The following is a 15,769-nucleotide window of genomic DNA, read 5'->3' as shown; positions in this document are numbered from 1 at the left end:
TTTGTAGTTCTCCCTGAAGAGGTCCTTCACATCCCTTGTAAGTTGGATTCCTAGGTATTTTATTCTCTTTGAAGCAATTGTGAATGAGAGTTCACTCATGATTTGGCTCTCTGTTTGTCTGTTATTGGTGTATATGAATGCTTGTGATTTTCGTACATTGATTTTGTATCCTGAGACTTTGCTAAAGTTGCTTATCAGCTTGAGGAGATTTTGGGCTGAGACGATGGGGTTTTCTAGATATACAATCATGTCATCTGCAAACAGGGACAATTTGACTTCCTCTTTTCCTAATTGAATACCCTTTATTTCCTTCTCCTGCCTAATTGCCTTGGCCAGAACTTCAAGCACTATGTTGAATAGGAGTGGAATGAGTTTTTTTTATAATTAGATGAGCCTTGGGTGGGTTCATCATCAAAATAATTATGGTAAAAATCATATTCGGCATATGTCAGCAACTGTGGCAAACTTTTACAAGCATTATCCCAATTAAATCTCCCAACATAACTATGGGATAATTCCTAGTATTTACCTCATCTTATCCCTAGTTTATTGGAATAAAGTAGCTTGCCCAATATTACACTGCTAATAAGCAGCAGAATGAATGTCTTTTCAATTGTATACTCTAAAATACAAGCTTATAGTCACTAGAGTCAACTGCTTCATAGAAACCTTAGAAAAATATACTAATTAACATTTTCAGGAGTTTATACAAAGTGGGGACACTGTAAAATATACTTAAATTGATTAATTGCTCAACATAATTTTCCTGTATTTCTGGTTATCTCAATGATTCAAGATGGCCTTTGGAATTACAGTCATGTATAGCCTTAAAGATCAATTATTCAATGGAAAAAATGAGAAGGGAGACATTATAGAAGGTTTGAAGTATTTGCAGCAAAAAGAGAACAAATTGGAAAGGTTGACTTTTGAAAAAAATTTTGAGTAGTGTATTTCATGGGTCTGGAGAAAATGTTGATCCTGAACATCAAACTCTAAAGTCAATGGTAAAAACAAATTTTCTGGAAACATGGTATGTTTAAACATAGTGAGTTGAGAATATCTACATTTTTATCAATATCCATTTTTGAAGGAAGAAAAAGTTTTCTCTAGAAGATAGTGGTTTATATTTTTCTACTTTAAATATCAGGCATAATTTTTATTTATATAGAGGAAAAAATCCCAAAAGTTAGAATAATGAAAATTATGCATAGTTTTACACAAATAGTTAAGAATATGCTGTCAATATCATCTTATCTAAGAATTATTTGCATATTACTGTAACTTGTGCTAGAAATCAAAGGAACACTTTCGTGACAAAAAGCGTGAAAATAATTTACTAGAAAATAACGTACTTTGAAATTATTTGGAGAGGAAAATTTCATTAACAGGCTGGGTGGTCTTTTTGCATTTCTCAGTGTTCAGACAAAAAAAATGAAATATTTCAAGCAGGAATTCTTTTAATAACAAGAATTCTAGGTTTAAGGCTGGCTTTTGATGGTCAAAGATAGCCTTCACTAACTTTCAGGTCATCAAGAATTTGCAGAATTGCAGGAAAATACCAGTGACAAGCCCAGTTGTTTGCAAAATCAAATGGTTGTTTTTAATAAGAATTCTGTTAAGTGAATGCATAAACCTTACCTCTAAAACTTTCTGAAGTCCCTGTACCTACCCGCTGTGACATGAACTTTTATTCACATTCCAAATCTTATGGAAGTGCTTCACTGACAAATATTTACGTCTATACCCAGCACATGTTCCCAACGTGGTGAATTTGCCTTTCTTACACATGTTTCTTTCTGGAATTTTATATTTGATAGAAGCTTCAGCTCATTTACTCTCAACAAATGATACAATTATTCAAATGTTGCCACAGCCATATTTTTCTTTAATATTACTGCCAGTGACATCTTGACATAACCATGAATTATTGTGCAGTGCTTCATGTACTCCAATATCAATAGAATATGCATGATTTATTTTAACAGAACAGCCATTACTTTAAATATTAGCTTGTTCCTGTGGTTTTCTTGTTCATTGTGACATTAAATAGGCTAATAGTTTGTTTCAGCAGAGAATTCTCTGTATATCCTTTGATCATTTTTAAGAACTGTCGAACCAAAGAAAAATTATAAGATAATTCATATCCAAAAGTCTTACTGTGAGTAATGTGAAATCACTGTGCTTAAGCTGGTCGTATTATATAATATATCTTAGCAGTAGCAGGACAGGGTGCAGCAAAAAGGGCAATGGAGTTTCAGTCACATCACTAAAGAAACTAATATTTAATGACAATTTGTTATCTGAAAAATACACTAGACCATTTCACATGAATTACCTTACTTAACATTCACAAAATCCTGAGAGTTTGTAATAGTACCACTTTTATTTTTAAATAAATCTCTCTCTCTCTTTCTCTCTCCTCTTCCTATTTCTCTCTCCATCAGTCATTCTTTACTCCTCATCCTCTCTCCTTTCCTCCTACTTCCCTTTGTCTCCCTTTCTCTCTTTCCTCTTCCATCCATGTCCATTTTGCTTCTATCTTATTGTAAGCAGCAATATGCTAATAACCTCTTAATTTAAAACGATGTCTGTTACATTCGTTCTTTAAATAACATTTTAATATTGTAATCAGCTGTTATACACATTACATTTAAATAAATATTTAGAGTCTTTTTTTACATTCTTAGAGAATGTATACTTGCGGTCATTCTTCTCAACTCTCCCAGAAATAATAAAATCTTAACAGTTAAAACCTAATAAACATAGATAGTGAGACAGGTGTCATTCTTATCTAAGAAGTCTGATGCTTTAAGAATTCCCATCACATTAAGTTGAAATACAGTACGTTAATTCTCATTAACTACAAAATATTCTAAACGTACAATCTATTATTTAAAAAACATATGCATTGACATTTTAAGTGGACTTCTTGCAATGTAAATTTCTATCAATTTTTCATTAATTACCAAATAATTACTTTAGTACTTTTCTTATTAGTTATTGATAGAAAATGGTAAGTTAATTGTTTAATTCTCCTTGTGACTAGTTATTCATTTCAGTATAAAACATCATTATCATTTCTAAGTTTTTACAGAGGAAATATTTCCAGAATGTTTTCATCCAAAAGGGAATATGAGAAGAGACAGGATCACATGTTCTAAGTGCATGATTTTTCAAACAAGGAACAAAAACCTCTGATGAGTCTCTTGTCTAGTAAAACATAAAATGCTAAGATGGGGTTGGAGGTGTATGTGGGAGTAGGGACAAGTAAGAATAGAGATTATCAATGAGAAACCATAAAATTTAAAATCAAACAAAAAATACCAGCTAATACATTGCACCATTCTGTCAGATGAGAAAATGTACTGAAAAAATTGCCATAGACGAGTCCTGGTCCATGAGAAAATATTCACCAAATAACAGTTGAAATGTAAAAAAAAAAAAAAAAAAAAAAAAAAAAAAAAAAAAAAAAAAAAAAAAAAAGAGGAAAAGCTGTGGAATTTTCATGAAAATAAATGTATCAAAATGAAATGATTATTCATTAATATGAGTTTACATGCATTTCTGAAAGACAAATTTAGGGTGAGAGAACATAGTTATTGTCGAGATGTGACAAAATATTCACTAATAATCAGAATGAATACAGCTTAATACTTTATTGGTCAGTCTCAATTTTTGACATATTAAAAATAATATCTGACTGAAATTTATATTACATGATTCCAGGATGTTCGTCTCATATATTTAAATGTTTACTAATCTTATTTAGTTTTCCCAGTCGGGAAATATCTTTGCTAACCACTGCAGTTTTTGCTATAAAGTGTCACCAACTGGCCGGGCGTGGTGGCTCACACCTGTAATCCCAGCACTTCGGGAGGCCGAGGCAGGCGGATCGCGAGGTCAGGAGATCGACACCGTTCTGGATAACACGGTGAAACTCCGTCTCTACTAAAAATACAAAAAATTAGCTGGGTGTGGTGGCGGGTGCTTGTAGTCCCAGCTACTTGGGAGGCTGAGGCAGGAGAATGGGGTGAACCCGGGAGGCGGAGCTTGCAGTGAGCCGAGATCGCGCCACTGCACTCCAGCCTGGGCGACAGAGCGAGACTCCGTCAGAAAAAAAAAAAAAAAAAAAAAGATGTCACCAACTACAGTCAGACAATGGCTCCCCATTGCCTTACTCACCTTTAATTCAATGACTTCATAATAATTCTTACCACCCACAACTACTTAAAGTTGTGATGTGGGTGAAATATGTTCTTATTCATTCGAAATACTTGTTAAGAAACCTACATGGGCATTGTGCAAAAACCAAAATGATTAAAATTTTATTCTGGCTTCACAGAAAAAAATAATTTCTCTTATGGGAAAGTCCTGGTGGATTGGAGTCTGAAGTTACTGTATTTTATCTTTGCTCCACTACCTGCCTACCACCTGCATGAATTTAAACAATTTACTTGTCATTCCTGAGCTGTGATTTCTTCAACTGTGAGTCAAAGAAAATACAGCTGAACTGTGGTACAATTTTCAAAGAAACATAAAATGTCATTCACTACGCAATTTCATCTTGCGTCAACGTGAAGGGAATATAACTGATAACGTAGTAACGAACAATATACGCAAAAAACTAAATTCTACAAATATCAAAACCAGTACAAATAATTACATGGAAAAATATTATACTTATCTATAAAGTAGTATGCTTTTAAATTACCTAGAGAACATGTTAAGTCCAGGTGAAAACAATATATTTAAATACTATAAATTTTTAACTCACATTTTGAAGATACAAATCATATTAGCTTTACCTTAAAATAAGTTTTTGAACTATATTGTTGTTCCTGGAAAGATATTTCAAATAAGTGTACATGAGATATATGATATATCTTAAACTTTTGAGGTTAACATGGGGAAAACTTACTTTCTCTGAACAAGAGTCTCTACTTAAGCTATACAAATTTTCTTAATAACTGGATTTAAATTTACATTCTTATGATGTTTCAAGAACACAATTCTTAGTGTGAATAAGAAATTGTTAAGATGGCATCGATATTCTCCTACCATTTCAACTCATTAGATTAATAAGTACTTACTGAGGGACTCCTCCCTGACATACATTGACAGAAGCACTGGTTTTAGACTCTGAGTCCCAAACACTGACACCTTTTTTTTCCATAAGTATTGGGGTACAGGTGGTATTTGGTTACATGAGTAAGTTCTTTAGCAGTGATTTGTGAGATTTTGGTGCACCCATCACCTAAGCAGTATATACTGCACTATATCTGTAGCCTTTTATCCTGCGCCCTCCTCCCTCTCTTTCCCTCAAGTCCCCAAAGTTCACTGTGTCATTCTTACGCCTTTTGGTCCTCATAGCTTAGTTCTCACATATTGGTGAGACTATATGATGTTTGGTTTTCCATTCCTGACTTACTTCACTTAGAATAATAGTCTCCAGTCTCATCCAGGTCACTGCAAATGCTGTTAATTCATGCCTTTTTATGGCTGAGTAGTATTCCATCATATATATATGATACATGTATATCGCAGTTTCTTTATCCACTCGTTGATTGATGGACATGTGGGCTGATTCCATGATTTTACAATTGTGAATTGTGCTGCTATAAACATGCATGTACAAGTATCTTTTCAAATAATGACTTGATTTCTTCTGGGTAGGTACCCAGTGGTGGGATTGGTGGATCAAATGGCAGTTCTACTTTCAGTTCTTTAAGGAATCTCCACACTGTTTTCCATAGTGGTTGTAATAGATTACGTTGCCACCAGCAGTATAGACGTGTTCCCTGATCACTGCATCCACACCAACATCTAAGGTTTTTTGATTTTTTGATTACGGCCATTCTTGCAGGAGTAAGGTGGTATCGCATTGTAGTTTTGATTTGCATTTCCCCGATCATTAGTGATGCTGAGTATTTTTTCACTTTTGTCGCCATTTGTATATCTTCTTTTGAGAATTGCCTATTCATGCCCTTAGCCCACTTTTTGATAGGATTGTTTCTTTTGTCTTACTGATTTGAGTTTGTTACAGATTCTGGATATTAGTCCTTTGTCAGATGTAAAGACTGTGAAGATTTTCTCACACTCTGTGGGTTGTCTGCTTACTCTGGTGAATGTTCCTTTTGCTGTGCAAAAGCTTTGTAGTTTAATTAGGTCCTAGCTATTTATATTTGTTTTTATTGCATTTGCTTTTGGGTTCTTGGTCACGAAATCCTTGCCTAAGCCAATGTCTGCAAGAGTTTTTCCAATGTTATCTTCTAGAATTTTTATAGTTTCAGGTCTTAGATTTATGTCCTTAATCCATCTTGAGTTGATTTTTTTATAAGGTGAGAGATGAGGATCCAGTTTCATTCTTCTACATATGGCTAGCCAATTTTCTCAGCACCATTTGTTGAAAATGGTGTCCTTTCGCCACTTTATGTTTTTGTTTGCTTTGTCAAAGATCAGTTGGCTGTAAGTATTTGGGTTTATTTCTGGGTTCTCTATTCTGTTCCATTGGTCTATGTGCCCATTTTTATGTTAGCACTACACTCTTTTGGTGACTATGGCCTTATAGTGTAGTTTGAAATCAGGTAATGTGATGCCTCCAGATTTGTTCCTTTTGCTTAGTCTTGCTTTGGTTATGCACGCTCTTTTTTGGTTCCATATGAATTTTAGAATTGTTTTTTTCTAATTCTGTGAAGAGTGATGTTGGTATTTTGATGGGGATTGCATTGAATTTGTAGATTGCTTTTGGCAGTCTGGTCATTTTCAAAACATTGATTTTCCTCATCCATGTGCATGGTATATGTTTCCATTTGTTCATGTCATCTATGATTTCTTTCAGCAGTGTTTTATAGTTTTTCTTGTAGAAGTCTTTTGACTCCTAGCTTAGGTTTATTCCTAAGTATTTTAATTTTTTTTTTTTGCAGCTATCATAAAAGGGTTTGAGTTCTTGATTTGATTCTCCACTTGGTCACTGTTGGTATATAGAAGAGCTACTTATTTGTGTACATTAATCTTGTATCTTGTATCTGGAAACTTTTCTGAATTCTTTTATCAGTTCCAGGAGCTTTCTGGAGGAGTCCTTAGGGTTTTCAAGGTAAACGATCATATCATCAGCAAACAGTGACAGTTTGGCTTCCTCTTTACTAATTTGGATGCCCTTTGTTTCTTCCTCTTGTCTGATTGCTTTGGCTAGGACTTCCAGTACTGTGTCAAAGAGGAGTGGTGAGATTGGGCATCCTTGTCTTGTTCCAGTTCTCAGAGGAAATGCTTTCAACTTTTCCCCATTCAGTATTATGTTGGCTATGGGTTTGTCATAGATGGCTTTCATTACATTAAGATATAAAGGAGAACCTATCAGATTAACAGCAGATTTCTCAGCAGAAACCCTACAAGCTAGAAGGAATTGGGGCCTATCTTCAGCCTCCTCAAACAAAACAATTATCAGCCAGGAATTTTGTTTCCAGTGAAACTAAGCATCAAATATGAAGAAAAGATACAGTCTTTTTCAGACAAACAAATGCTGAGAGAATTTGACATTACCAAGCCACCACTACAAGAACTGCTAAAAAGGAGCTGGAAATCTTGAAACAAATCCTGGAAACACATCAAACAGAACCTCTTTAAAGCATAAATCACACAGGACCTATAAAACAAAAATGCAAGTTAAAAAGCAAAAACAAACAAACAAAAAAACAAAGTACACAGGCAACAAAGTGCACAATGTATGCAAGGGTGTCTCACATTTCAATACTAACATTGAATGTAAATGGCCTAAATGCTCCACTTAAAAGATACATAACTGCAGAATGAGTAAGAACTCACCAACCAACCATCTGCTGCCTTCAGGAGACTCACCTAACACATAAGGACTCACATAAACTAAAGGGGTGGAAAAAGACATTTTATACAAATGGACACCAAAAGCAAGCAGAGGTAGGTGTTCTTAGAGAAAACCAACTTTAAAGCAACAGCAGTTAAAAGAGACAAAGAGGAACATTGTATGATGGTAAAAGGCCTGTCCAACAGGAAAATATCACAATCCTAAACATATATGCATGTAACACTGGAGGTCCCAAATTTATAAAACAATTACCAATAAACTTAAGAAATGATATAGACAGCAACAAAATAATAGTGGAGGACTTCAATACTCCACTGACAGTACTACACAGGTCATCAAGACAGAAACTCAACAAAGAAACAATGGATTTAAACTTTACCTTGGAACAAACTGACTTAACAGATAGATATGCAGCACATTTTATCTAACAACCTCAGAATACACATTCTATTAAACAGTGCATGAAACTTTCTACAAGATGGATCAGTAGATAGACTACATGATAGGCCAAAAACGAGCCTCAATAAATTAAAAAAAATTGAAATTATATCAAGCACTCTCTTAGACCACAGTGGAATAAAACTGGAAATCAACACCAAAAGGAACCCTCAATACCATACAAATACATGGAATTTAAATAATCTGCTCCTGAATGAGCATTGGGTCAAAAGTGCAATCAAGATGGAAATTTAAAAGTTCTTCGAACTGAATGACAATAATGATACAACGTATCAAAACCTTTGTGATACAGCAAAGGCGTTGCTAAGAGGAAAGTTCATAGCCCTAAGTGCCTACATCAAAAAGACTGAAAATTCTGAAAAATGACATTCTAAGGTCACACCTCAAGGAACTAGAGAAACAAGAACAAACCAAACCAAAGCTGGTAGAAGAAAGGAAATAACCAAGATCAGAGCAGAACCAAATGAAATTGAAACAAAAAAAAATTACAAAAGATAAATGAAACAAAAAGCTGGTCCTTCAAAAAGATAAATAAAATGGATAGACCATTCACAAGATTAACCAAGAAAAGAAGAGAGGAAGTCCAAATAACCTCACTAAGAAATGAAACAGGTTGTATAACAACTGACCCAACCAAAAGATCGTTCAAAAGATCTTTCAAGGCTACTGTGAACACCTCTACGCACATAAACCAGAAAACCTAGAAGAGACGGATAAATTCCCGGAAAACTACAACCCTCCTAGCTCAAATCAGGAAGAATTAGACACCCTGAACAGACCAATAACAAATAGGAAGATTGAAATGGTAATTTAAAAATTAACAATGAAAAAAAGTCCAAGACCAGACGGATTCCCAGCAGAATTCTACCAGACATTCAAAGAATTGGTAGTAATCCTTTTGACAGTATTCCGCAAGGCAGAGAAAGAAGGTACCCTCCCTAATTCGTTCTATGAAGCCAGCGTCATCCTAATACCAAAACCAGGAAAGGACATAACCAAAAAAGAAAACTACAGACTGATATCCTTGATGAACATAGGTGCTAAAATCATTAACAAAATACTAGCTAACCGAATCCAAAAACATACCAAAAAGATAACCCACCATGATCAAGTGGGTTTGACACCAGAGATTCAGGGATAGTTTAACATACATAAGTCAACAAATGTGATACACCACATAAATAGAATTAAAAACAAAAATCATATGATTATCTCAACAGATGCAGAAAAAACATTGACATCTTGAAGCATAGTATCCAAAGGAGAAAAAGATGTTTAATAACTATGCACATAAATATGAAATTACAAAATGAAGTCTTATAAAGAAAAAACTAATTGGACTCATAACTGAGTTTATTTTTAAATCAATTATACAACGTATTACAAGAAGGAGTAAAACAAGTTACCTCAAATCCTCATAATGATACAGCTGTTATATGAAAATAACTTTTAAAAAACACATTTTGTTCTCTCATTGATTAAAATTAAAAAAACAAAACAAATCTCCCATTACACAACATGCCACTACATGCTGATTATTTAAACATAAATACAGAAACCCAGCTTTTGCTAAAAGTGAACAATTCTTTACAATGTTCTTCTCTATTACTTTGAATAGCTTAATGATAAAAGTGTTCTAAATATTGCTTCAAATATTAGATTGTTTAATACAACTGAGTGAATACAAATTTGAAATTGTATACAAAATGATTTGGATGTTAATGTGTACATTAATAGTTCAAATATTTATTGTTTCTATTTTATTAATGTCTCAAAGACAATCAGATGCCAAACAGGGTGTTTAATTGATGATAAGAGGCAATAATATAGTTGTAGTCTTAGACCTGGCTCTTCTGTGAACTGGATCAAGTTGCCTAATTCTTCTTGGTCTCTTGTATCTTCTAATGTAAGGATGTAATTTCATATTATACTATATATAATATCTCATACTATGTTATCTCTTTTCATAGAGAGATTTTTAGTCATAATTACATAAATATTGCCTTAATAGGTTCTGAATGTGCTCATTTTATATAATATCAACAGCAGTCTTAGTAACTTAGAGTAGTCACTAGGTTTCACAGGACTTCCATATTCAATTATAGAATAAATTGGTATTTATTTAGATATTTAAAAAACGTGTATTCCAAAACCCAGAAAAGAATTATATATCAGTTGTCCATTCCTGCTACAACAAATTGCCACAAACTTAGTAACTTAAACAACACAAATGTATTATCTTGCAGTCTGGAGGGCTGAAGTCCAAAATGAGTTTAACTGGGCTGAAATCAAGGTGTTGGCTGGACAGCATTCCTTCTGGAAATTCTAGGAGAAAATCTGTTCTATTATTTTTTTAAAATAGGACTTTAATCCTTCTTAAAAACTCTTAGATAAAATGATTGTGTCTCTAACAATTAATTCCATTTTGTTTTAGGTTAACAGGATTCCATCTGCCACCTCCAGTGACAAGTACCAAATCTGTGTTCTCACTACGTTTGACCAGTGATTTTGCAGTTAGTGCTCATGGGTTTAAAGTATATTACGAAGGTAAGTGATGGTAGTGGCAAACAAACCACTGCCCTTAATGTAATCAAACAAAATTTTTCAAGTAGGAAAGAAGAATCAACATCAAGAGAGCTATAACACATCACGTTATCTCAAATCTTGTCCTGAAATTTATCTTGTTATTAATCATTAATCTGTAGTAAAATGCTATACTTAAGTGGGCTTTAATATTTTATATCACTAGGTGAGACCATTAAATTGCTACAGGGTTACGAATTAACAAAACGGAATTAAATGTGAAAGTAATAGGACTCTAGACCTGATTTGTGTGTCAGGCATCACAGACCCTACCCTAGAGTCCCTTGTGCTGTGCCACTCTACCAGAAAGTAAACTAGTAATCTGTCTTCTCTGAAAGTTAGAGTCAAGAGAAAAACTTCAGAAAGAGACAAGAGTTGACATCTACTCCTGAAACAGCCTTTCCAGGAATAAGATCAATAATCCCTTAAACTAGGAAGAGGACAACTAAATATTTCTCAAAACTGAAGGTTGTGTTTTTTCTTTTTCCTAGAAGTTTGGTACAAACTCAGTTGGCATCAAAACCAGATGCCAAATGAATAGAGGACATTTATGATCTTTATTTATCACACTTAGTGTGGATACTCATATATATCACTAGGAAAATACCGTTTGATAATGGGATGGTGCCCAGGCTCTACTCAGAGTGTTTAAAGGCACAGAATCTACATGTTTTGCTTTTTAAAAAATGTGATAGCAAAAATAATTCTGATGGTAAAAATAATTTGTTCTTGAAGGTTTCAGATAGAAATCATGGACTTATCGTTTCTTGTCTATGTGATTTGACAATAAAATTTCCATCTAATTTAGGAAAGAGTCCTTTTCTTCCCCATAGGGATAGTGTGTCAGATTTCAATTCATCTCCCCAGGACTATATTACAGAATTTATCACATCAGGTCTAATATTATCATAAAGAGATACATAAATACCATAGCAAGGGCAATTAATTTCTAAACCATATAATAATTCAAAATATAATGTGTTTAAAGAAAACGATCACGTATTAAATAGAATTGTTTCAGTATAAATGTTAACATTTTGCATGTAGGGGAATGTTTTAAACTAAACACTAATTCTAGTACAGTATTTCTCACTAGAAAAAAAATCCTCGGGCTAATAATTTAGTAAAAATCCTTTCTCTGTTTTATATCCTGAATAATGTCGGATAGCAGCAGTTTTGAACATTATTTTCTACCTAATACTTTTTTGAACTGTCTTTTGTCTAGCAAGAGAGGATAAATTCCAAGACTTAATTTCCTCCACGGTGATAGTAATAATCATTATTTTTCTAAGGAGCTCTCACAATAGTTGAATATTTTTTATCTTGGCAACTTAATTCATAGTTTAAAATACTATAACCACAAAGGTTTAATTTTAAGGTATAATTTTGGCAATACTGAAGAAGTTAGTAATGCAATTATTTTGTACTAAGGGCTCTTAATAGAAAACCTGTATTCTGTTCATCAAAATATAAATATATTTTTAGATTAGTTTAAGCTTTCAGGAAGTACTAAGTATATTGAAAATGTACTTGTGAATTATGAGGTTGGCATGTTTTTTGGTTTGGCTGTCAGGTTTCATGAATTCATACTAAAAAATATTTTCATAGCTCCCAATTGTTTCTACATATACCACATTAAATTTCTGTCCATCTATTTCACTTAAGGGAAAATAGATTCATATATTTTTGACATTTAAATGTATGTTTGGCATGTGCTGACTTAAAATATAGGATGCTTGACATTCAGATAGTACTGAAGGATTGGTTATCATGCTGCAAAATCTTCAGGTATTGATTCACAATGAGTATCTTGTTCAATGAATGTTAGTTTTCAATTTAACATCTTAAAAGAATTTAAAAAATTCTCTCAGTTTTATAAGTGAAAAGTCCTGGTGTTCTTTGCTGATTTCTCTGCTTGGAGTCCCACAAGGCTAAAATAAAAATTTCAGTGGGCTTGGTTTGTATCCAAAGGTTTTGGGAAAAATCTACTTCCTGGAGTATTCTGGTTGTTAGCAAGATCTAGTTCTTCAAGTTTGTAGGGCCATGATACCTGTTTCCTTCTGGCTGTCAGCTGGGGTCTGCCCATAGATCCTGAGGCTTTCTCTCCTCTCCATGTAGAGGCCTCATACCTTAGAGCCAGCAACTGGTAAAAAGAATCCTCCTCACCTTGGAATCTTTGATTTCCCCTCTGATGCATCTGTCTGCTACTTTCTCCCTCCACACATCTTATACTCTAGGTGAAGAAATTTCTCAGCTTTTAACGTCCCTGTGATTGGCTTGGGCCCATCTGGATAATGAATGCTAATCTCCCCATCATAAAGTCCTTAACCTTAATCATATCTTCAAAGGCTTTTTGGCCATGTAACATGACATGTGTGCAAGTTCCAGAGATGTATTTTTGGGGAGGTAGAGGGGCATTATTTGGCCTATGATTTCAAGCTTAAGTCTATGTAACATGATCCAGAGGGAGTAGCTGCTAGCATTTCTATATTTAACTGGAGCCAATGATACTGCCAGGGCCAACTGGCATATTGTGAAGCTCAGAAATCTTATCTTGGAATTACAAAATCTGTCTCCCACTCCCCTGCATTTGGATCCAGTTTTTTGTTCTGCAATTACCTCAAATTACAACTCTTTCCCTGTGTATGATACAGTAAAATAGATCTACTAACCTGGACATCTTCTCAAGTATTATGCCTGTATTTTAAAATTTAATTTTTATATTTTTGAGATAGGAGTCTCACTGTATTGCCCTGGCTTGTCCTAAACCCCTGGCTTCTAGTGATTTTCCTGCCTCTGTCTCTCAAAGCACTGGGATTACAAGCATGAGCCACTGCTCCTGGTCTCTTACCTGTATTTTTAAAAATATTTTTCAAGATAATACTAATGTCTAAATCGCATTTCTTTTTATTTCATCTTCCTCTATATAATCATTTACTATTTTTAAAAATCTTTCTATGACTTTGTCCTTGTGTATTAGTATTTGAGACCTGTATTTATTACTAATGTTATTCGTTGATCTGTGTGTCTCAAATTGTCAACACTGAACCACATGCATCAGCTTTATCCGGAGACTGTATTAAAATCTAGAATTCTTGGCCCCACTTACATATTCTGAGTCAAACTCTGCCGTGGAGCCCTGGAATATGCATTATAATAAGAGACTCACTGATTCTTATGCCTACTGAGATTGTAAATTCTTTCTCTCCCTGGAAAGAGGACTAAACCAGACCAAACTAATCTGGTGTATAATAAAAGCTAAGAAAGATATTTGTTCAACTGGTATACTGCAAAGAGAATTATTCTGGAGAAGATACCTAATGTATCTAAACCTCATTGTCTTCATCTGTAAAATTGAGATAATAATTCTCCCTACTTCCTAGTGTTGTGAGGAATAAAATAATATAGAGTGCCTAGAATAGGCTCTAACATAATAAACAGTCTATACATATGAATTACAATATTGATAATATCATGATGGTGATTAAAAGAGTACTTTATGTATAAGCATTTCAATTCTATCGGGACATACAGTATATTTGTACAAATTTCTATAATGGAGTTAATATGCTTTTTTAAAAAGGCTATTGGTTTTTATGGTCTGTTCTTTTAGCAAGAGCTATTGAAGTAATCACACGTTCTGTCTCTCTCTCTTTCTTTCCCTCCCTCCCTCCCTCCCTGCTTCCTTCCTTCCTTCTTTTTTTCTTTCTCTCTCTCTTTCTCTGTGTGTGTGTGTGTGTGTGTGTGTGTGTAGCTGAATGTGATTAATGACTTAATGTTACAAATATATTTCTTTAAAAATCATTATTAGGTGAGTAAAGGTCATCAAGCTAATAAACAAACACATTATTCTCAGTTAAGGTAATGTGTTGTAACTACTATGAGATCTTTCAAGACAATTTAGCATATTGAAATTGATTTAACTTGCAGAGGAGAAGGTAAAGTAGGAGAAGTTCTACTTATTCACTCTCTACATTTTTCAAACTGTCTATGGTGAAAGACCAATAGGTATCTGTAATTGCACACAAATACTTTTGTAAAATAAAAGCTAATGGAGGAAATGTTGCACTGATGTCAATTTGCTTAAAAGTGCTTAAATGCTTACTCTTGATTTCTATACTTCCTCGTGGACAAGTAAGAAGTTGTTTACCAAAGCACACTGGTCCATGAACCAGTTCTCACCTTTTCCTTTAGTATTGCTAAATTATCCAGAATGAGTTATATAGTCTACTTTCACACTAGAGTGCAGACCAATTTAAAATATTGATTAAAATTAATTTTCTAGATCCCTTGATACTTAAATTTATATTCTTTAGGCAAATATTTCATCTTAAATTCCATATAATATCCATTAATAGCAAAAAAATCAATATATTAATAATTTAGCAATTCTGTGTGCTTGGAATCATTCTATACATTTGAAATTTTTATATTGAAATTATGATTTTCAAAATGTAAAAACTTTATGCTTTATTTAGAAATGTAAAGTATACTTTTATTTTGTCAAATTACAAAAATATTTAATCATGACCGCTATTACATTCTTCACATTTTCTAAGATTTCTTTTGCTTCTCAAGTTTCAAAAACCTGTTACTTTTACTTATTCTTATATTTTATTTAGCTCTAGGCAATTGCTACCAATTTATAAGACAGGAAAATAATTCAGTTAAAATATAAAACATCATTATGAATGTTTCTAAGTAGAAATATGTCTCTGTATTAGCTATACCTGATAGTTTATCCCAAATACAAAAGATTAATCAACGTATAATACAATGTAATAGTTCACTGAAATTCTGTTAGATATCAGAAAACACTACAAGTGAGATCCACTAAATCAGGGTGGGCTATATTTCTTAAATACTCATTGACAGTAGAATAGTCTC

The 15,769-nt window shown here is 33.5% G+C and overlaps 1 protein-coding gene across 4 annotated transcripts in view; it reads left to right on the top strand.

The window, feature by feature from the left end:
* Window positions 1-15,769, top strand: part of CSMD3 (CUB and Sushi multiple domains 3) — a 1,211,731-nt gene that overhangs the window by 134,272 nt on the left and 1,061,690 nt on the right. For all 4 annotated transcript variants that reach the window (XM_054518783.2, XM_063726791.1, XM_063726792.1 and 1 more), the window contains exon 3: window positions 10,734-10,846. In XM_054518783.2, the coding sequence (XP_054374758.2) occupies window positions 10,734-10,846 (113 nt within the window). The remainder of the gene's footprint in view (window positions 1-10,733; window positions 10,847-15,769) is intronic.

Source organism: Pongo abelii, chromosome 7 (assembly GCF_028885655.2).
Source record: "Pongo abelii isolate AG06213 chromosome 7, NHGRI_mPonAbe1-v2.0_pri, whole genome shotgun sequence".
NCBI lineage: Eukaryota > Metazoa > Chordata > Mammalia > Primates > Hominidae > Pongo > Pongo abelii.
The sequence above is the reverse complement of the archived record's forward strand: the minus strand, read 5'-3'. Positions and strand labels throughout refer to the sequence as shown.